The sequence below is a fragment of the Struthio camelus genome, chromosome 1 (assembly GCF_040807025.1).
Source record: "Struthio camelus isolate bStrCam1 chromosome 1, bStrCam1.hap1, whole genome shotgun sequence".
Lineage (NCBI taxonomy): Eukaryota > Metazoa > Chordata > Aves > Struthioniformes > Struthionidae > Struthio > Struthio camelus.
The window spans coordinates 191,405,089-191,428,300 of NC_090942.1; the positions used below are offsets into that span (position 1 = coordinate 191,405,089).

Genomic DNA, 23,212 nt, shown 5'->3' on the forward strand with positions numbered 1-23,212 from the left:
CGGGGCACCCCGGCCTGCCCTGCCCTCCTCGGGGCTGCCCGGCCTCGGCAGGGACCCCGCGGGGCGAGGCGGGGGACTCCTGGCCCTCCTCCGTCGAGTCCGGTGCCTGAGGGGGGTCGGCGCGACCGTGGCGGAGGGAGAGAAGTGAATTGTCGCGGCAGGCGGCGGCGCCTCAGAGCCCGCGCGTCGGGCGGCGGCGTGTGGTTATCGCAGTTCAAAGTAGATCTAAGTGGAGACGCAGAACAGATGCTTTTTTTTTTTTTTCCTGATCAGTGTTAACCTATTTTTGATAGCAGAACGTTTCTCATATTTGGCTATAGTTAGAGCAGAATGACGCCTCAGGTCTCCCTGTCGGGCTCTCCCTCTCCTCTCTTCGTTTGTCCTGAATCGTTTCCTCCCCCCCGCCTCCACCTCTCTTCTGCCTTTGACTTTGCTCTTCCGCCACTGCAGGGTCTCTGCCTGGCGGGGTTTAGCCCCGCACATCTCCTCCCATTGCTCCTGCATCCTTTGCTTCTCTTCCTGCATAGTCACCAGGCTGAATTCCTCCACTGCTGTTTTGCTTCCTTCCTTCTTCGGTGCTGTCGTCTTGTTGGCTGAACTGTCCTCTTTCTCGAACCGAATTAAACCTACAGCAGTTGTGACCATAGCTGTTTTTTAATGGCCACAGTCTTTACTATTCCTGCTTCTGCTTTCACTTTTTTTTCTCTAGAATCTCACCAACTATAATCATGTCAGTTTTATCTCATGAGAAAACCATCTTCTCTCTCCGTTTGGCTTGCTTTTTTCCTTCGGGTCTCCAACAGCTTAAACAACTCTTTCCCTGTTAAAAACACTGGGTTTTTTTGGCCTGCCTGTCATTTGCCCCAGGGCCCCCACCCAGTCTCCTTCTTCCCCACCTGGCTCATCTCCATAAATTCAGGGTTTCTTCTGGTGCTTTCCCCTCCTGCGCATTTCACCTCACAACACAGGTTATGTTTTGATCTTTCCCATTAAAAACAGGTGGACAGAAAGACAATACCATTTGCGACTCCTTGCTTCTGCCATTATTGCCCCATTTGCTCTCTCTCTAAGCTGATTGAATGTGTTGTTTACACTCAGTCTCAATAGCTCTTTCACTCCGGTTTCATCCTAGGCCTCCATTTCTTTCCAGTCTGTTCTGCCCCTGGTAATTTGTAGGCAGTGCTCTTCAAAGCACTGAAAATTTCCTCTTATACAGTCTTAGGACATTTCTCACACTTTGTGATCTCTCAGCCGGTTTCAACACAGGCTACTTATAAATGAGAGACCAAGAACATATCCTGTGTTTAAATATGTGCCCCTAACCTGATGTGCACCCTAACTATGTCCTGATTTTACATCAGTGTTAGAAGAGGCTCACAGTGCTGCCTCTGCATGGGGAGAGGTCACCCACAGGGGCTGTGGAGTCTCCATCCTTGGAGATTTTCAATATCAGACTGCGTAAAGCTCTGAGCAATCTGCTCAGAACTCATAGTTGATTTCCTGTGAGCAGGAGGTTGGATTACAGACCTCCTGAGATCACTTCCAACCTGAGTTATCATAAATTACTATCCTATGATCCATGTGCCAGGTGCCATCCAACACAGCCTTTCTCCTGAAGAGTGAACGACTAGGATGCAAAGATGCACTGCGCCACCAGGAAGCCCAGATATAGCTATAGTGTTGTGCACCTGTCATTGAAATTCATTTTCTTTGGTTTTATGATGAGTCCTGCAGCTTTTTTTTTTTTTAATTAGATTCCTTCTCCTGTGCCTCCATGTTATTGCAAGGCTTCTGTCCTGAGCCTCTGGTTAATGTTACGCATCATGCCAAATGCCAGTCACTTATGTAGTGGTAGCTCATCTTGTTATGATGACCATGTGCAAACTCAACATGGCTAAAATTGAACTCCAGTCTCCCTTTTCAAACTCCCCCTATTTCTTCCTCTCTCCATCTCCATGTTTAACTGTTATTCAAGTCTATAAGCTAAGTGTCAAATCTGAAATCAGTCCCACTTACACATTTAAGAATTATGTTCACTCTCTTCATCACAGTATCACACAGGGAGCTCATATTTGATTCCACACAGTGCAGACGTATTTTTAAAATTCCATATTCCGCTTGAAAACTGGCTCATCCACAGAGATTGTGCCAATTTGGACAAACTTGTGTAATGTTACACTTCATTTAAATCAGTGCAACGCTGTGCGTGGACAAGATTAAAGTCTCAAGTTGCTCCACTTTCCAATTAAATTACTGAAAGCATTGTTTGAGTAGAGAAATCCTCTTGCTTCTAGTTATATATAACAATTTTCTTAATCTTAGTAAGTCTTCCTGTGACCTGTTGTATGGACTTCTAGCTTCTGTCCAAAGTCACCTTCATCATTGGTTAGTCTTCTAACTTTTCTTCTGATTTTAAGTTCTTCAGGACAGAGTCTTTATTTTATGTAATTTCTTAAGTGTTATTACGCGAATGAAACCCCAAACCCTGCAATTTGGAATATACTTAATCTGGAAAATTACTGAGAATCAGACATGCTAACCTTGAATACTAATAAGAGGATTTCCAAACCAAAGGCTGGGCGGGTGGGCTCTTTAACAGAAATCGGGATCGTTGTATCCATCCAAAAGCTAATAGGAAGCCAGAAAGAAATATAAATATGCTATATGCAGACTCAGCTTTTTTTTTGTTTGTTTAACCAGGGTAAAAGTATTGACTGTTGCCCTTACTAAATCTGTTTATTCAACAGAATACTGTTTCCAGGAGTTCTCAAACTGCTAGACATAGGATATTTCTCTGTTTTACTGTTCCTCATTTGCCTCAGAGATGAGAAACCACAGTTGTCTCACCTCTTATGACAGAAATACTAACAATCATTTTTTAATGCAAGCATAACAAAGTTAACAGAATAGCTCTTTTACTTTTTTTTTTAATAACATCAGTGATTTATTTCCAGAAACACTAATGATAATTAGAAAAACTATTAAATCAGTCACTGAGAGAACAAATGTCCTTTTGGCCACTTGGCTGTTTTATGTTTTTTATCACCCAGTTTATCTGGGCAGACATTTATAGTGCAGCACATTAAACCAGCGATGGCGATTTCTTCTGTTTTGCTTTGTTGTCAGATTTTCCAGGATTTTTGACGTCTATTCAGTTATCCAGCAGAAGCAAAGCCAAAGCAGAAAATGGTTGAGCACCCAAAATTACTTCGTAGACCACTGCCTCCTAAGCAGCCATCTAAGCTGTCTGCACCAGGGGAGAAGGTTGGCAAAGGTAAATTGCACAAAGACAGCCCTTGTAGTGCATAGTTTAAAATTCTATGCGCTCTCTAAAATTAACATAGAACAAGATGGATTGGGAGCGCTTGATTAATCTGTAAATAATCAGTGAGTGCAGAGAGGATACTCACAACTAGTTGGCTCCAGTCAACTAATTCTACGCTGGAGCTCCTGGGTAGCGCAGTATGAGGGATACAGAACTGGCTTCACATACTAATGTGCAGTGCAGTAATACTAATCTGAGTTGACACAAGCCTGTCAGCCTAGCACAAAATGTGCTGTAAAAGCGTCCGTTTGTAATTGCTATTCAGCAAACGATTAATCTAAATAATCTTTGCCAGCCAGTGTTGTAAGCTGCTACTGCAAAGCAGTGCGAATAGAGCTGGAATATGAACCCTACCTGTATTCCTCTGGGAGGCAGTTCCACTTCAATGTAAAATAATGGAATAGTAATTAGGACAGGTGCTGGAACTTGGGTCTTCTACCTGTGAGAGTTGAACACTACCCACTGGACAGCAGAATCATTCCCTGTAGCTCACCCAAAGGTATAAGAGATAACATGAAAAACTGAAAGTGTAAGCAAAATTAGATCAGATGAAGTCAAATCAAAAGGGACGTGATATACGATTTTGATTCAGAGAAAATGAAAAAAATGAGGTTCTTGGGGATGGTTCTTCTCTTCACAAAGTACACATCCATATAAATAGATATTTATTTTAAAGGCATCAGGGAATTCTAATTAAAAACAAAGAACTTGCAGTGTAATATGGTTCAAAAATAAATAGACATTTTGTGTGCATATGAATGAAAAGCTCTTTCCAGTTTATATAAAGTAGCAATTGATTAAACATTTAAGCATGAATCTTTAAAAATAAGACTAAAAACCAGTAGCACAATCTATAACCAGAAAATTTTAAACTTAAGTGATCAAGAATTAAACTGGAAAATAGGCACCAATCCTGAAACCCAGTCTTTACAGGACTCTGATGTCTGAACAGGTTCACTGACTTCAGTCAAGACTGTGAGGCTGCAGGATCCACTGTAGGAGCATAACATACAGAAATTTTTCAATATTTATTCACTGGTCAGCATATCAGAATAAAGTGGTAACGTGAAAGAGCAATACTGTCCCTACAAAATGTGCAAAAAAAGAGACCGAAGCAACCTTGTTCTTTTCCTTCTAGCTTCCGTAATTCTGTAAGAGTAGGCAAACAGCTAAAACTGCTAATTCTTTACATAATTGTTAAGGCAAACCAACAGAAAAAAAAATCTATGATGTTTGGACTAAATTATGACTAATTTGACATTTTTCAATATTAATTATTTTGATTCTGTGATAGAGTACTGTCACACTGTATTTATTACAAATATGTAATTAACTTTAAAAGAAACAATGATAATGATAATGTATTAACAGTAATACCTTTGTAATGATATCAAAAAAAAATAGGAAAATTCAGCTAGGGAAGTAAGGTTGAAAAGATATAATTATTGACCCCTCGATATTATTATCTCCTTCTGGAGATTATTTTAAAAGGCTGGTAAAACTTTCCATCTATTTCTGTGCAATGCGTTTCCAGTCTGGCACTGTCCGAACAGATCTAAATATTTCTGGCTTACTAGCAGAGCTGTGCTTCAGTGATTTAACCCATTTTTAAACCTTTTATCCTGAAAGAAAGTTCTGTTGTGATGGCTCTCCTTGTAGTGGAACATATGATTAGTGATGGATGCTATTTATAGCTTGCAGATTTATATAGTACCTCTGACAAGAATCCAAGAGCTGTGCAATAACCTTTGTTCAAGGATCATTTCTCCCATCACCAAATGTAATCCCTACACCTGATTGATAGATATTTATACAGCAGCATGACCATTGATCAGAAACCAGCTCTTCAGTAATGGTAATTTGATCATCTTGGTGGATGGAATTGTTTTGTGCTTCAGGAAGTGTGAGACTGAGATTTGAGGCCAAGGAATCCTGAGCTAAGAAAAAAAGATAATGAGTCTTTCAGTGGAGTGGCCTAACAAGTGTCTTTTCTCCTGCAGGGGACTGTAAAAAGTGAGGACGTAACAGGGTTAAGCCGTTGACTGAAAAGGCTGCAGACATTTCAGGGAGATGTTGTGGTAGACTGTGTCCAGCAGGGGGCTTTCACTCACCTGTAGCGAAGGGCAAGAAAATAAGGGAGATAAGGGAACGGTTCCTGCTTAGAGAGCTGAGCTGTAGCAGAGAGCTATGGAGGGTGACTTCTTCCCTCAGCATTGTTCCTGAAATGAGTCTCCCACTAGCAAAAGGAACCAAGCCTGTGGAACTGCGCAGGCTGAATGAAGGATATTTGGTGAATATTTCTTTGTTAATAAAAATGTTCAGCACTAGATGACTGCTGGGTGCAGTACTGTTTGGAAATCAGGGACAAGCCAAGAAACCAGTGGACCCCCAGAATGAGGTCCATGGGGATGGCCCCTGTATCACAGTCCATGTCTTATGTGGAGAGTAAGAAATGAACCTCTGCCTCAGTGGTGTGAGACACAAGGGCTCAGCACCATTCCACCACCAGAATTGAGGTAAGTTAAGCAAATAGGGTTTCTCAGCCTCTCAGGAATCAGTGAAGAGCGTTGAGCAATTCCAGTGAGCCGTTTAGCTTGCTGAAGATCTGGTTCATGCTCTGGGAGGTCCTTCCCTGCTTCCTAAGTGAGGAATTGTGTATGCTGTTGTATTAAGGACCCAGGAGCCAACAGGCTTTTGACCCTGGTGCTTCATCTGGGTGCCTAACAGTGTAAGGATGATTCCAGACCTTGTGCTGGTAGAAGTGCATCTGCACAGCCCTAATAAATTGTGTAAAGCTGCCTACAGGTTGGAAAAGATCCTGCAGTCCCTGTTGAGATTTCCAGAGGTTGATTCCCATTTTCCTTTCACAGTCTTACCACAACTGACCTGACTTGTATCATCCTACTTAAAACAAGTCCACTCTGTGGTGGTTTTTTGATATGGAAGTTTTTTGAATAGTTGTTCCTTTCCCTTTTAATAGGGCTAGCCTGGGGTTTAGGTGGTATAGGGAGCTCTGTGGAGCATACAGAGCAATGTTTTCATGAAAAGAGCCCCATTTACTTCTCAGGTCAGAGATTTTATTGCATTGTCATGTAGCACTTAGCAGAACAGACCCAGGCTCCCTAAACAGGACCTCAAAACATACATCCGAAAACCTGCTCTTTCCATCCCGCCTGGTATGTAACTCTGCTGTTGCATACTACACATCATTTGATACAGTGTTTAGGTGAATTCCATTCATGTTAGAAAAAAAAAAAAAAACGTATTTTGTGATAAGGTAGTGCCGGGGTGCTTAATCTTAATTGTTTGTGCATTTCCTCTGAACAAGGAGGCAGAGGGGCATGGAGCGTGGGGCATGGAGAATTTGTCACATAAACTTTTCCTCAGAAAGGATGCCTGAGTGTGCCTCTTTGTAAAAGTTGCTTTTTTTCACTTGTCTTCACCAGGCAGGATTGTTGGACAGTACCAAACTACAGTGATAAAGAGTACGAATGATGAAAATGGAAAAACAGTTTCTAGCAGTTATTTCAGTTCTCAAGGTCAAGACAAGCAGACAGATGCTTACCTCAGCAATGATCAGATTTCCCACAGTCCGGTGCAAATTTTCCCAATACAAAAAGTGGAGCAGAAAGGTTATAGATATTTGCCATGTCTAGGCCATAAGAACAGTGATTCTGCATGTTGGTCTTTACCAGGCATTACTGCAAGCGAAGTTGACCAATATGAAATTATTCCAGTCTGCTCAAGCAGCCAAATGCCAGTCCAAAGCAATGTGCAAAACATCTTTTCTGTGCCTACTCCTAGGAGAGATTTTATTATTACTAAAAATCCTAGTGGGCCCGATAGCTTCCCATTTCGCAAAAATTATAGATTCTTTCGTATGAAGCACCCAGAATTACAGAGGACTGCCCCTGCCCATTTCACTCCTCCTCTATTTACATTGGAAAGTTTTGCTGCTGTTTCATCTTCTCGCCCTCTGCCTTTGAAGACAACACTCAAAAAGCCAGTTATTTCCCACTGTAACTGCGAAGTACTCAGCAGACAATTAATGACAGAAAGGAGGAGCTCACAGACCGAAGTTAATGGAGTGGTATTGTCCAGTACTGATTTACCACTAGTTTCAACAAGAAAGTCTGAGCAACAGAAGATCCTAGGTAATTAATATTAAGCATATACTTTTCTTGTTGGTTTTTTTTTTTTGGTACATTCTTTTACTGAAAGCCTTTCCTGAGCATGCCTTGCAGGGAGAAAACACTCCTGTTGTTATGTTTGTCTGGGTATTAGAATTTGTCCTCATTACTTGAGGAATACACAGTTCAAAATTATAGCTAGTAATAGCAAACTTTATTTTGTGTATTAAGATAACAACAAATGATAGTTTAAATGTGGATAACTTTACTATAGTCAATGGTATACAAGGGGAATGCTAAAAGTCCCACGCCATGAGACTGAAAATTGTGGCCCAATCTATCACCAGGATTTAGGAAGGTAATCCTAACACTTTTAGAGGTCTTTGGTCTAGTCTCCCTGTATTGTGCATAGCCCACTAATTGAGTCCAAAATGAGGAAAAAATGTGATTATATTGATTTTTTTCAGATCTGTTACTACCTTACATCCTACAAAATCCTAGATCTTACATCACTGATAATTATTCAGATAGATAGGTGATTCTACACGCTGCTCCCATTAAGCTAACGCTTTATAGGTCCAGGCCCAAAATTTCTTTCTTCTTTCAAGGCTGAAGTACTGAGCAGATGTCTTGTGGGGATAAGCTAGGCAAATGCCCTGCAGTCAAATTCCAAAGCTCTCAGGCAAACAGACAATACAGAATCATATTTTCCCCTTTTTTCACTTAGGTATGTCAGGATGTGTTGGTAGAAATGTGATCCAGCAGCTAGGTAATAGGGACTGTGTTCTCTCTTTCAGTTTTAATAGGAACTTCTGTTTAGTAAAAATCTAAATGAAATGGCAAAAGCTTGACCAGAGAATATAAGCTTGAGATATTATTTGATTTTTTGTGATGTTTGATGAAAAATGTGTCAATACAGAAGTAATAAGAGGGTTCTTTAAAAAAGAAACAAAAAAAAAATTTCATTGTTCTTTTACCCCTTCATTGGATGTTTTCATATCTTTTGTTCCTTTTTTGTAAGGAATCAGAGCAGGCTGAGCCCAGTCTTTTGACCACATTGGGATCCTAACCTGATTCCTAGGCTGCAGACCAGTAGTATTTGCTCTATAGAGTAACATAGCTCTTCAGTAGCAGAAGGCTTCTGGTGCCGAAGCAAACCTGCTTGCACTTTGGTGACAAAAATATGTTCAGAGAGAATTAGCTTATATCAAGTCTCTGTAAGCCCAGGCTTCAAACACGGAGCACATCAAGTGTGTCTCGTGCCTTATGTTGCTTTTCATGTCGTACAGGTTTAAAGATAATACTGGCATCTTACTCTTTCCCCTGCACAACCATACACCATCTACGTCTTCAGTCATTCTGAAACCAGTGTTTACGTAGCCATGCTGCAAACAAGATCAAGACATTTATCTAGCTTTAAAAAAAAAAGGCTATATTTATTTTTACAGGATTTTCTTCAGGACAGACCAGTGTCCTAGTCTAGAGATATCAATAATACCCCCAAAACAGTTAGGCTAACACAACCTGGGAGGGAGGAGGAATGCAGTGGGAGGAGCAAGCAGTCCGGTGTTCTGTAAGCTGATATTGCTCCTGATCATTTTGTAGCATGAAATTACAACCTTAGAGGCTGTACCTGAGCTGGAGGAAGAGCGGTGAACTCCACAGAGACCCTCCACAGTCCTGCCTTCCCAGGGGACTACCTGTAGCACACCACAGCTTTCTCAACCAGTGCAACCTGCAGCCAGGTTTCCTTCCAGTAGAAACAGCGCAACAATAGTAGAGGAAGGACTTCCATGGGTCCTGCCCCGAAATGCATTAACAGTGAAGCTGAGTTGCACACCTGGATTTAGGGGCATGGAGGTGCTCCCAAAATCTCACATTTTCTGATTACCTAGCATGAAGTCAATCCCTTCCCTTTCTGAGAGCCAGGTCTTAAATGTAGAATTCTTAGGTATCAGTTCTCCACTACTGGCTAGCAGGTAACTCTGTAACTCATGGAGAAAAGTGTTTGCCTCATCCCTCTGTGGTGTTGGTCTGGAAGCAGGCACCCAGTTATTTCTGCACCTCCACTAGAAATCATTCACATGGTGGAAGTGGGACTGTGCTGTGTGGTAATGATGTGAAAAGTGAAAATGCACGATCTCAACTATTTGTCACATTTTAGTTTTGTGTGTGCTTTCTCCATCACTTTGGCACAGAGGATGTGATTCTGTGGCGGTTCTCATTGGTAAAGTGTGGTTCTGTAGTGCAGCCACTCCACTGGGAAGAACTCCATTGTGCTGCGTTCAGAGTGTGAGGTATGTGCTGCCTATCAGAAGAGAAAGTAAACGTTCAGATTTTCTGATGAAATGCAGAGGTGGACACCTTGCTGTAGGGTTCATGTTCCTACTTGTATCCAGTTTACCCAAACCTGTGAAAGGCTAAAAGCAGCACTGTAAGGTTGCCACAGGCTTTTCTGCAGACTCTGTGTAATTTGACCACACCACTCATCCAAACCCTTTGCATGGGTAGGAAAACAGCTGCTCTGTCATTAAGGGCTAGAAAGGTGGTTTGTGGGAAGTGGATGAGAACATGTGGAAGTTTCATCCCCCCTGAAAAGGTATTTTCTTAGAGGGATATTTTGATGTGTTTCTTTTCAGTAACATTGAAAGAGGAAAACTGTAATAGACCAAAGCATTTCCTGAGGCCCTGTCTCAGCCTCTCCTGTCCCCTTCAGGGAGTTCATCAGAGTTGGGAGTAGCAGATGCTGTAGTGTCCCCTTCTCCCTGTGTTTCTCTGGCAGGTGCATCCTTTCTTTTTCCAGTCTCTGGATGTGGCCCAAAATTGTTTTTAAAAAATTCTGTGACGTTAGCAAACCACTGTTGCGTTCAATGACAGCGAGGCAGACTCCATCAGATCTAACTGAAACCTCAGAACAGGGAAATCATCTCACCTAACTTCAACTCCCTGAAGTTAATCACTTATTCACAACTAGTAATGCATGTTTCTTCCCTAACCTGTGAAGAGAGGGACAGAAACTTCCAGAGGGCATTTTTTCCTATCTCAAGGTAGACATCCAAGATGGGTGGAATGAATCAAGCACAAAATAGATAGCTACTTTTGGGCCTTTTACAGTAAAATATAATTTTGCATTGTCATTTGCTGGCTAACACTTTATGTTACGTACCCATGATCAACTGCAGAACTGTGTAAAAAGCAGCAAACCATTGCAGTTCTGTTCTCAGCACAGAAACTCATAGCTGTTCACTGTGGCCAGTGCTGAGGCTGTATACGGGTTGCTCACACTAGAGATGGAGATGTGGTGATTATGGCTGAGAGAAAAGAGATACCTGAGGCTGACTAAGGGAACCAGTAAGTTCAGTGTACACAGCTGTTAAGTAATATATTTGTTCATCTCCTGGTACTGGACAAGCATATTATTATTTAAGCTCAAATGTTAAAGCCAAGAATGCTTTTTATGTGAAACTATTTCATATCTGGATTGTGGACAGCATGAACATCTTCATGATAAACTACAAAATCTTAGGCCCAGATGTCCTGGATGTCCTGGGAGAGAATAACCTCATGCACCAATACAACTGTGGGCCAACCCTCTGGAAAGCGACTTTGCAGAAAAGGGGTGCTGAGGGGATGACAATTTGAACATGAGCCAGCATTGTGCCCTTGCAGCAAAGACTAACCACATACCAGGCTATATAAGCAAGAGTATGGCCAGCAGGTGAAGGGAAGTGATTATTATCCAGTATTTGGCTCTTGCAAGACCACACGTGGACTACTGTGTTCAGTTTGGGGGTCTCCAGTATAAGACAGATATTGACAGATTGTCGGGGGGACTAGAGATCACAACATACAAGGAAAGACCGAGAGAGCTGAGCCTTAAGAAAAGATGGATAACAGGAGATCCTACTGCCATCCACATCCATCTACAGCCAAACTCTTCTCAGAGGTGCACAGTGATAAGACCAGCAGCAACAAACACAAGTTGGAACATGGGAAATTCTGACTAGGTATAAAGGAAAACCTTCTCACCATGAGGCTGGTCCAACATTGGCACAGGTTGCCCAGAGAGGTTATGGGGTTTTCCATCCTTGGAGTTATTCAGAACTCAACAGGACAAGGTCCTGAGCAACCTGACTTGAGCAGGGGGTTGGAACAGGTGACCTCCCATAGATCCTTTCCGATCTGAATTACTCAATGATTCTATGTCTTTTTTGAAGCTGTAGAAGCAGAGGTTTAAAATTAAGCTGTTATGTTACGATATCTTTCTTGCTGTGGTTGAATAATATACAGGACTTTTGTGCAATAAGATTCTGAGCCATATGAGCGTTATGTATAAAGGTATCTGTTTCTTGTGTGTGCAGAATGTCTTCCACTATTATCTTGTACTTCTCTTTAGAAATAGCCTTGGAAGAGAAAATGAGAAAATGTGATTCACCAGAAGAAAACAAAGAAAAAGCAGATACTATGCACTATTTGACATCAGCTGAATCTAAAAGAGAGGAAGGACCCTTTACAGGTAGGAACAAGAGGTATATATCACTTTTGTGAGATAAACTAGGTGTACAGCATTGGGCAACAGTCATGAAATGGCACTGTGGGAAATCAGGTTCTCAGAAATGCGGCATGCTGCCTGTAGACATAGGGGACTATAACCACTACATGCTGTTGAGTTAGCAAAATAGTGGAAATATATAATTGTAAAATAAAAAAATAATCTCCGGTCTTGCCTTAACATTTATTTGAAGTGAGGTAAGGTTGAAGGTCCAAGACCTGAAAGCCATTGCTGAACTCTTTTGGGTTGAGAACGTTGCAACACAATGAAAACCTTGCAATCTGTACCATTGCAAAATGTAATTATGGAGGAAGGCAAACTACTGCCATTACTGTAGGCCATAGTCCAACTTGGCTCCTAGGCCCCTTTTTTTCTGTACATGGAGTCTTATTCTTCTTCTATCAAAAAAAAAAAAAAGGAATTATTTATAAAGAATCTGCAATTTTTATTCAGATATTCATAAGTTAATTGATTAGTATGTGAGAGTTTTGTCTGAGTATAGTAACAGGATCTGAAGGATTAGATTTAGGACATTTGCAGAACACCTTTCATTCGGTTTTTATTTTCTAATATTTACTTTTCCCTAAGAAATTCTGTAATGTCTGACATCCTTTTTTTAGTAATAGAGGCTAATGATGTCCCTGATGGCAATAATGTGGAGGACGTTCGGAAAACTAGTCTCCAGGTTACAGTAAGCAAGCAAGATGAAGAGGAGGAATTGATGGCCAGGTCCCAGCTAGAAGTATTGCGTTGCCTATTGTATCAGAAGTTTGCTCTTAACCTTCAGGTATATCCTTTAAAGATGCATTGCTCATATTGCTGTGTTTAATAGTCAATAGTAGCTTTCATTCAAAATATCTTTTGGCTTCATAACCTCATCCACATAAAGATGGTCTTAAAATACTTACTATACAGTTGCATTAGAAAAGAAGTGCTTAGAATGATTTTAAACTTTTTTTTAACATTAGAGTAGCTGTAGCAATGGCTATTTTACATGCTTTTCTTCTGCAGTTTTGCTGCCTTAAATTCTCCATTGTTTGTTTCTTATTTCCTTTCTTCTCGCCTCCTTTCCCTATTTCCTCTGTACTTTTACTGTGAGTGTCTCATTTTCTGATACGCCTTGCATAATTTGCATGGCACTTACTCAGCATTATTCTTCCTGCCTATGTGTTTGTAATTCAACCTAAATTACAGTAGTACCATGCATAGGTGTGGTGAGATTTGGAAAGTAGGAAAAGGTGCTTCTTTCTTTTGTTAAGAAGCCAGAGATTTAAAAGTTTGGGTTTCAGGGAATCTACCCGGCTAGTCTAAACGTTGTCCCTTGATGGGTCTGGACCAGCAGTTGTAGTCTCCTAACTGAAAGAGCCTCAGAAGGCTTCGACCAAAGGGAAGCTCCCATGTGGGACTCTGCCTGAATTTACATGTCTGCCCTCCTGGAGGACACAAGTCCTGACCAGCTATTATAAGGAAATGGTTTTCTAAGCCACTTTTGTATAAATGGTTTGTAGCCTTCACCCCACTGTCTGCTTTCATTGCAGTAGGAGTTGCTATCTGGAGAAGCAAAATCCTCCTTGAATATAGGGACTGGATATGGTGAATGGACATTAGGATCTCAAAATAAATATATCCAGTCAGAGGGTGGATCGGGAATAATTGATCAGGGATTTTGGGAATAATTCCATGTCGTTTGTTTCTGAGATCAAGACTAGCTAGTTCATAAAATATAAACTCTATTCTTTATCTATTTGCATATACATACATACATACATACATACATACATACATATGTTTGATACAAATTGTACAGCCGGATACGTTGTACTTTAAACGCACCTCAGTCTTAAGCAAATCCTCTGTGTAAATTAACCTTAAGTATTTAATCCCTTTTAATGTGATCTTGAAAGAATTGCTGTTATTGATTTTCTTTCTTTTTCTATCATCTAGAAAACCTTTGAAATGTCAGTATTCACAATGAGCTTCTCTCTATCTGAAAATGTTGTGCTGTATCTGAAAATGTTGTGCTGTCACATGACTGTGTTTGTAAGATGTGCTAAGAAGTAGCCCACATTGTTTACCGGTAGCAATATGGTACAAACTTTGTCCATCTGATTCCTATTTATTGTGAGATTCTTTGGTACCATATGTTTAAGAAGTTTCGTTATCAAATCACACAGATTATGTCACTTTATTATCCATTTCTGCAAAAGCATCACCAAAATGGAAACTGGCAATGACAGAGATGGAAATTCCAGAACCACCATCGTGAGCAAACAGTGCTGGGAGTTCTGAGTACTATAAAAAACGATTATTGACTTTTCACTTTCTTGCCAACAATACCCTTATGTTGGTATAGAGAAAAGTATTTATAGAGCTTTTTTCTCTTTGCTGAAAAGTGTACAGTATATAAGCTCCTCAACTGTGTAAATCATCTCTGAAGCATCCAAGTCAATGGAGCTACTCTGCACTTCAGCGTCTGCGAGCTAAGATCCTCAAATGACCCCTCCTTCTATTTTATTCAACCTATCTATGCTTCACCTAGAGTTTATTAAGAGAATTATTTGCTGACACTACTGTCATTTTTCTATCTTTTTGAGAGGTCTCACTGGATAAAGACTAGTCTTGTAGACAGTCAGGTCTTTCCACCTACCAAAGAGTTCTTGATTCATGGTCATCACTGATGACCAATCTTCCTTGCTGTGCTTCATCCTTTTTTTTTTTTTTTTGGGGGGGGGGGGGCGGGAGAGGAGGAAGCAGGGCTAGCTACTTAAATTATTTGAAGTTACTTAAAAGTACTTACATACCACAGCATGGTTGCTACCTTATGAGGGCCTATTCACCTGAGGCAGGTTGCAGAGAGCTCCAGGCTAACCTTGGGTGTGCTGATGCATCCAAATAGCAAGAAGGAGCAACACGCAGAGAGACACAGACTGGCGTTGCAGGATAGCCAACTCAGTACACACAAGCTAATAAGCTATGCCCTCAGCCCATGCACAGCACTGTACTGGTGTGGTTACACTACTTCCTTTCCTGGAGCAAGCTGACTTTGGTTATTTTTAGAGTTTCCTCACCGCTATCTGAGACACTTCAGTACACAGTATTGACATGTCTTATATCTTTGTGGATCATCTAATGGAATGATCTCTGAAGCTTTGCTGAAGCCTCCAATAATGGCGAAGAAGATTTGTCATATTGCATTCTTTTTATCTATAGAAGAACTGAGAGTCCTTAGGCTTTGCTGAGGCTGGGATTCTGTTCCTGGAAACGTACTGTGTCCAAAAATTCCAGAAGGCTGGGTCAGCTATGTGCTGCTTTGCTGTATGGTGGTGAAGATGTGTGTGTGAAGGAATTGCAGGATCCATACCCAGAGCTGTGCAGAACTGTAATAGCAAAATGAAAATAGGCAAGAGGCCTCATTTCGGAGTATGCACTCTGGTGTTCCACCTACTTCTTGGTCACCATTAAAAAACAGTCAAAAATTTTCCAGTGAAATTGAATTATAAAATTCATTAACACCTTCAATTGTCTTTTTAAATGTCTTTATTTATATTTTGCAAAACACATCTTTTATTTGTTTAAGGCACCCCTCCTTTGAAATGTTGGATTATTTAGTAAAATAGAAATGTAGAGTCATAAAAAGTTTAAATCATAATACACAATATTCCTAAGTCGTCCAGTTATTTCAGTTTGCCCAGTCTAAAACAATCCTAAATCTTATTGGCTTTACTGTCTTTTGGGAACGGGAATTATTTTTCAGTGTCTCAGAAATGTGTTAGACATGAAAACAGGTTTTCATGCAGCACTGCAGTAAGTCACGCTTCTGTGCTTGAAGATGTAATTACAAGCTCTAGCCAAAGCAATCCTTTAACTAAGTGATTTATGACTACGTCTGCTGTTGTTGTTAGAGAAACCCCACCTCAAATTTGCTCTGTTTTTAAGCTTTTGTGATCCCCATTGTCAGACTAGAAACCAAAACATCCAGCCCACCATCTTTTCCTTGGATGAGTCAAAGAATATCTGACTGGGGAATGTGGCTGAAGAGTCACACATTCCCCTTGTACCCTGAGCCCAGGAGCTGCTGCCTCCAGAGCACTCTCTGGAGAAGGGAAGAAAGCCAGAGATGCTCTGCTTCTCCAGGCTTACTGACTGCTGGCCCTCCTGCCTTGGCCCAGGCCCAGGCCCAGGCCTTGCAGATTTTTACAAAAAAAATCTTTTTTTTTTTTTCCAGAAAAACTTTAATTTTTTGTATTTTTTTATTGAAACACTGAAAATTCTGTTTTAATCTGAATTCAGTCATCTACTATTGCCCTGGGAAATCTTCAGATGAAGCATTATTTTTCTTGCAAAACCAAGACTGCAGGATTCTATGCAAATTCTAAATTCCCGTGCAGTATTTAAGTCTAATTTCATTATAATAATCTTCTTTACTGATGTCTGTGTAACAATTTATTATAACTTTAATATTGTATTGTATTGTAACTCTTAGATTTAGATTTGACATGACTACAGGCAATTTAATATTTAGTAGATGTTATGTAGATATGCTTTACTGTATATCTATCATGAAAATGACTAATGAAGTTTAGCTTACAAGGAAATAGATATTAGATTTATATATATTATAGTGTCTTTGAGACTATATTTGGCACTGTAATTAAATAGTATCTCGCAATCTATGTAGTTTAAGGCTGTGTGTGTAATAATAAAATTGTATTTTTCTGAAAGGAGTCATCATAATGCAGAAGTAGTGTTCCCCTAGCAGAGTTCTTTGTATAGAATTTCCTAGGTTAGAAATGAAAGAAAGAAAGAATTTAGTAAAGGAACAATAAAATAAAAAAGAGTTTCACTGCCTGGACTCTGGAGCTGTTTTAAATTGCAGCTGTCTGCAAGATGCGTACATTCCAGAGCTAGGAATGACTTGAGAGGCTGCTGCACCTTAGGAAGGTCAGAGGGGGAAATCTAGTACAGTTTGAACAAAGTTGGAGGGTGGGATAAGAAGAAAATGGGAGCCCAAAATCTCAGGGCTCAGGGGCAGCCACAGAACTGCAGCACTTAACTTCATCACACAGTTAGGAAAGTAGCCTGAACCAAGGGCACTACTGAGAGAGAAAACCTTGGTGCTCTTGGTGATTGCAGGCATAGATTTTCTGTGTCAATGTGTTCGTGCTCCTATTATGTGTTGGTTCCCTGATCATCCGCATTGCATAAATATCCATTCATTCCCAGTTTTTCTTGGTGTGAGAAAATGGTTCCCTCTGCAAGAAAATGTGAGGGTAATGCTGGGGCTGGTTCACCGCAAGGGCTCAACCTAGTAAGCAGCGTAGACAAGACTGCACCTGATTCTGCTCCCCTTTCCATACTCATTGACTGCTTCAGGACTTGCCATACTCTGTCCTCCTATAGGCCATTGTGTCACACCATACAGACACCAATCTGACTGGTTTTAGGAAGTGTCCTCACATTATTTCAGTCTCCGATCTGAAAACAAACATTTGCAAAATAATAATTTTGCATTACAGCAGAGGGGAGAACCATGGCCAAGGGCTATGCAGTATGTAGGCAAACAGTCTGCTCTCAAGCAGGTAAGTCCAGGCAGTGTGCACATTTTGCCAGTCTGTACCATGATACCTGTGGCCAGGGATTGCTCCCTGAGTGGATACATTTACCAGCTGTAAACAGAAAGTCCACCCTTGAAAAAGCGAACCAGTTATTTGGATTTGATGGAAAGGCATGATGATTTGGATTTGATGAACAGTCAAGGTAAGGGCAAGGTGGGCTGGGCTTTGAGTTGCTAATACGGCCTTCAGGCATGTCTTTGCCTAATCTGACTCTATCCTTGGCAATCAGGCTATGGTATTTCTGGCTTTGTTTAATGATAGATTTGTGAGTCCCGAGGGGCTGTTCTTAAGGATGTTACTTTTTGCGCATTTAAATGAAGACAGAGAGGTTTTTTGTGCAGCTGACCTGTTTTTTATGTATCTTTTAGGCCTACTTTCTGTTTCACCTTCCAGACCTGACCCCTTTAATGGACACTTTGATCAACCTTAACTTGTCATTCAATAATTTATTCCTCTTTCCTATGGAGGTGAGTACGTGCTGCTTATTTTCCATGACTTCACTAAAAATGATGTGAAGCTGAAATTGTCCAGTTCAGTTATAAAAAGTAGCTTTCAAAAAGTCACGATTTAAGCAGTGATGCAACACACTGCACACTATATCTGTGTCACAGCACAGATATTTAAAACAAAAGGAAAAAAAATAATTTACAGTATTCAACTTCTTTACCTTTTTGGTTTTTTGGTTTTCTGGGATTTAGAAAGAATCATAGAAGTCGTCTTTGCTACCCTCCCAGGCTGCTGTCTCTAAGCTCGGAGAAGGCCCTGCTCCCAAGGGCATTCCCTTATCCACCTTCTCCCTCTAGGACAGCGGTCTCAGTCTTCCCAAATCACTTAAGGTGTTCAGACCTGAAGGTGTCGTCAGCAACAGCAGCTTAAGACCTGCAGTTGCTGGGAACATCCAAATTAGAGCAGGCTTAGGCTTAGTGTGTGGGCAGAATCACTGGAATGAGTAGCTATCAAAATCTAGAAAAGCTTTAATGACAAACTATATTGTTTTCCAACACTTACAGCTTGGGCAAATTCAGGCTGATTTTCCCGAGGATGCCAGCAGGTATGTCGATATTAGCAGACAGTGGACATTTCCCCGCTCCTTGTTTTAATGAATATTGCCAAGTGGTTACATACGTGCCCCTGTGCCTGCTGATACACTGGTAGCTACGTGGTTACATGGTCTCTCCTGTTCAGGCCCATGGTTGTGTCTGCCTTGCCAAAGGCCATCCTCTGACAACTTACAGTTGTAGAGTGATGCAGGCTGGAAGGGGATTCTGGAGGTTGTTAGTACAACTCCCCTCTCAGATCAGCACCAGCTTAGACCTTCAGATGGCTTCTCAAGAGCGTGGAGCTCTTGAGATGAAGAGTTAAAATAGTGCTTCTCAAACTTCATAAGTGTGATTTTCCCTCCCCCTACTTCTGACTTGCCATCGTTATGCAGCCAACCACATAAGAGAGGAGTAACTTAAATGTACTTAAGCTTTTTCTAGCAGTTAACAGTCTCTCTCTCAAAATCTTTCTCTACTCCTTTTGTGATTTTGATCCACGGTTTGAAAAGCTTTGCACTAGCCCTCTCAAAAACAGGAAGATTTATCATACTGGTTTTGGAATCTTTTTTTAAGGCAGACCAAACAAAATATTTTTCTATGATTTACTTTTATGTGGTTAAAAATTTTGAAGCAGACATTATAGGAATGGAGAATTTCAACTCAAAAAGTTAAAGTTAAGATACAACATCAGAAGCAAAACCAAGACTTATTAAGGAGCATGCTGGAAGGTCTTAGCACCCAGCAGCACTACCAGACCTGCTTGCAATTCTCACTCACAATGTTGTAAGTGATACAAAAAGTGATTGTTAACTATATCTCATATATAACGGCAACACTGTTTACATAATAATTAGCGATAATCTACATATCCAGTACTTATACTAGATAATCTTACAAAATTTATTTTCCAGTTCTTCCAGCATAGCTTACTGATGCCAGAAATGGAGAATACCTACAACACAACTTTTAAGTGCTTTATGATGAAAAGCTGTTGGTTTTTCTATTACCTGTTCCCTTCCCTCCTCAGGTGCTTAATATTAGAACCTTACAAGTCCTGGTGCTCCGAAACAACCCTATCAGAGAGATCCCTAATGACATTTACAGACTGAAGTCACTGAAGAAATTCATCATTTCCTTCAATTTGCTATCAGAACTTCCAGCTGGGTAAGACACGTTTTGCTAAGTGAGGAGACTGCAGCATTTCTAAGAATAAACAAGGGTTTTTATCCTGAACTACACTATAAACTTTACTTTGGGAGTACTTTGGGATGCTGAGACATAGCTTCATCCCCCTCACTTTAAGTACTGAATTGAGACACCCAGCTCAGCATCTACACTGAACGGGGAGAAACAGATACTTCCAGAGGTTATTTCAGCTCATGCAAGAGCTGAATCACGGTTTTGGATGCTAAAAAGATGCTAAGCCATGACACATTTTCATATTAGGTAAAAAAATAAAGACCTATGCACTGTATTGCAGTTAGTTAGAATGGTTTGAGCTACAGGGTTGGACCAGATGACCTCCAGAGGTCCTGTACAACCTAAATTATTCTATGATTCTCTGTCATCTGTGTTTCTAACTCATTGTTCTGTTTTATTTTGCTGTAGGTTGTTCTTATTAGACAGTCTCCATCATCTGGACATTGCTTATAATGATATTAGCTTTATCCCCAATGACATCAAGAACCTCAGGTATATAAGCAACATAAAGTGAAAACAGATCTCTGCATCATAATCCTGTAGACCACATTTTGATCCTAATTATATCAGTGAATACATGGGGAAGATTCACGGCACCCTCTTCCTCCCCCTTCTTAATCCTGTCCTGTGTGGGAGGCTCATGTTAACAGAAACAGTGAATGACAATTGCATACAAGAATTATCTGTGGGTAGAGCCAGCCAATATTCACAAGTATCCTGATAGCTGTAAGTCAAATATTTCCATGCAAAATGTGATCATTCTCTCATTTGGACTATCTATTGGCACATATACTTGATTTGTATGATGAGAAAAGAGAAAATGAACCTCTAAACCACGTTATGGCTCTTTTCAAGCAGTGTGAAATGGTGAGGTAAGAATTAAAACCTAGCTCTACAGAAAACACCCAGTAGAAACTACACAAAAGGAATTATTCATACATGAGACTGTTGTTCATTGCTGTCCTCAATGTTGATGTTCTTTACGTACATGTCTAATGCATTTAGAAACACCCAGCTCTGTCTTTAAAGATAACCCACATATTTAAATAATATTCAGAAAAATACTATATGTGTAGTTGCATTCAGTACTTAAAGTGTACTGTAAGAAACACATAGCTCTTTATACATATATGGTGTCTTGGTTTAGTGGTTCATCAAAGGGGAATTACAAAATTATATAGCCATAATCAAGGTAGGATATAGTGTGAACAGCTGGTAAATGTTTGGTGGTCCTTAACATTACAGACAGCTCGAATTCTTGAACATTGAAGGGAACCAGCTCTGTGCTTTGCCATCTGGGGTTTTAAATCTCCCACTAAAATGTCTCAGAATAGAAAATAACTTCATACATCCCTTGTTATGGAATGAAAAGAGTCAGAACCAACCTCAGAAGCTCACTCATCTGGCTGCCCTTTGCTTCTCCAGAAATAATCTAAGGGAAAGATACACAGACATCTCAGAAGATATTAAAAACATACTGGATGAGTAAGTAATGCAGAATATGTCTTGATCCCTTGCCTGCCACAAGAGTGCTGAGTGCGAGAAATATGCATAGTTTGCCCCAATCAGTAATTCTACAAGTATTAGTAGTGTGGTAGTTCATACTTCACTGTGTCACATTAAGTTAATGTTGATCAGTGGGGTGCTGTTACATATAAAATGTGCAGTGTATCCGTGCAGGCATATTCAGTTCAGATTTTGAGTATATCTGAGTGAATGTGAAAAGCTACATTTAAGTGAGATTTATCAGATGCTGTGTGCAAATACTATCTTCTGTTTAACGCTGCTAGAATTTTACACTGTCACCTGTCCTCCAGACAAAGCGTGCTGGAGCTTCATGTTCTGGCTGAGTGTCAAGCAAGTTTGTGCAGCAGTGAGACTGACCTGAAGCTTATGGCTGAGACAAAAATGATGTCAGCTCCATTTCTGGAAATTGCAGAATTCCTCTCTCCTTCCTTTTCCCCACCCTTAAAGTTCACTGCGTCTTTCTATTTTTGATGCATCTGGGCCATGCAGACTGTGCGTTCAGGCTAGAGTAATTACTTTTTTCAAATAGAGTAGGCCTGTGCTGAAGGAGAGCTGAGGAAGTTCAGGCTCCTTCTCCAGCCTAGAACCATAATCATTTTGAGGCCAGATAATTTTTTAATTTGCATTCGTCAGTAAAGAAGTTGAACTGCCATGGGTGTGTATATAGTCTTAGGAGTATGATGCAAAGTTTCTGACTTGTTTTTCTTCCATTGTAGTTTTACGGTCTGTGACTGCTGCAGTGGACCTCGGTATGGCAAAGGACTTCAGCTCATTCAACTTTACAGCAACGTATTTAGATTTGGAAGGCTTCCCTTTTACTTCCATGCCTGCTCATCATCCTGCCTTAGAAACTTCATGTATCAGACTGAGGCTTGACTCCAGTACTTTGTGGAAAGTGATCTGGATTATAGCAGAGGAACTGGGGATGGGATAAAATAATAAGAAATATGATGTCTTTTACATTATGTTGTTCTGTTGGACAGCTTTTGGCTCTGCTGCAGTGATGGGATGACTTGGTATATACTTTACCCTATCTTTCTTAAAGTGCTTTCAGCTCCGAGTGGTCTGTTTCATATCAATTAATATATAATTGAATCAAAATGAAAGGCAGACTCAGTCCTATGTAAAACTGAAAAAGTTACAGGCTGACCCTGTGTTCCCTCCAGCGATACCTGAAGAAATTTTTATCAGACTCTTCTCCACCACTAGCAGTGAACCATTTTACATTGTACCTATGCCTATTCCAAGGCAAACAATTCGTATAATTAAGGATTTTTGCCATGGATCTGTAACAGATTTTGGACCCCAATTCACAGAATCACAGAATCACAGAATCAGTGAATTCACTGAAGTCAGTGCCTGCGTCTTACTTTGGAACACCCATAATTACAACCTGGACCAAATGGAGGAAAGAGACTGTTGCCCTGTCCCAGGTATGGCCTCACTAGACTTGGCCAAAATCTAGTATTTTCACAGCCTTCGGACTTCCGTGCCTTGGATTTGAGGTGTGTCTGAGGAGCAGTTTGATACTGTGTGACTTCAGCTTGGAAAGGCTGGGAATGGCTCTTCATGAAAGTTGTATATGCAACATAATAAAAGCAGTTCAGGCCCAAAGACAGTCCAAAATGAAGAAGAAGGAAAGGTAAGGGAGGGAGAAATGAGAAACTGATGATTCAGGCCTTCTTTGAACACAAACAGTCCCATGGGCAGATGGACATCTCTGTGCCAGTGATTAGATTACACAACAACGCATCAGAAACATCAAGGGCAGGGCCTAATATGGAGGCCTCCTGCTCCTATAAGAATATCTTCTATATTAGACC

General features: G+C 40.6%; 1 protein-coding gene across 1 annotated transcript; it reads left to right on the plus strand.

Moving 5' to 3' along the window:
- Positions 1 to 8: 8 nt before the first annotated feature.
- On the plus strand, positions 9 to 22,747 carry LRRC63 (leucine rich repeat containing 63). The gene is made up of 9 exons (XM_068929804.1): positions 9 to 342; positions 3,136 to 3,274; positions 6,772 to 7,479; positions 11,852 to 11,971; positions 12,628 to 12,794; positions 17,991 to 18,089; positions 19,690 to 19,826; positions 20,271 to 20,354; positions 22,106 to 22,747. The coding sequence occupies exons 2-9, from the start codon at positions 3,187 to 3,189 to the stop codon at positions 22,263 to 22,265; spliced, it is 1,563 nt and encodes a 520-aa protein (XP_068785905.1). The 5' UTR covers positions 9 to 342; positions 3,136 to 3,186; the 3' UTR covers positions 22,266 to 22,747.
- The last annotated feature ends 465 nt before the right edge of the window (positions 22,748 to 23,212 follow it).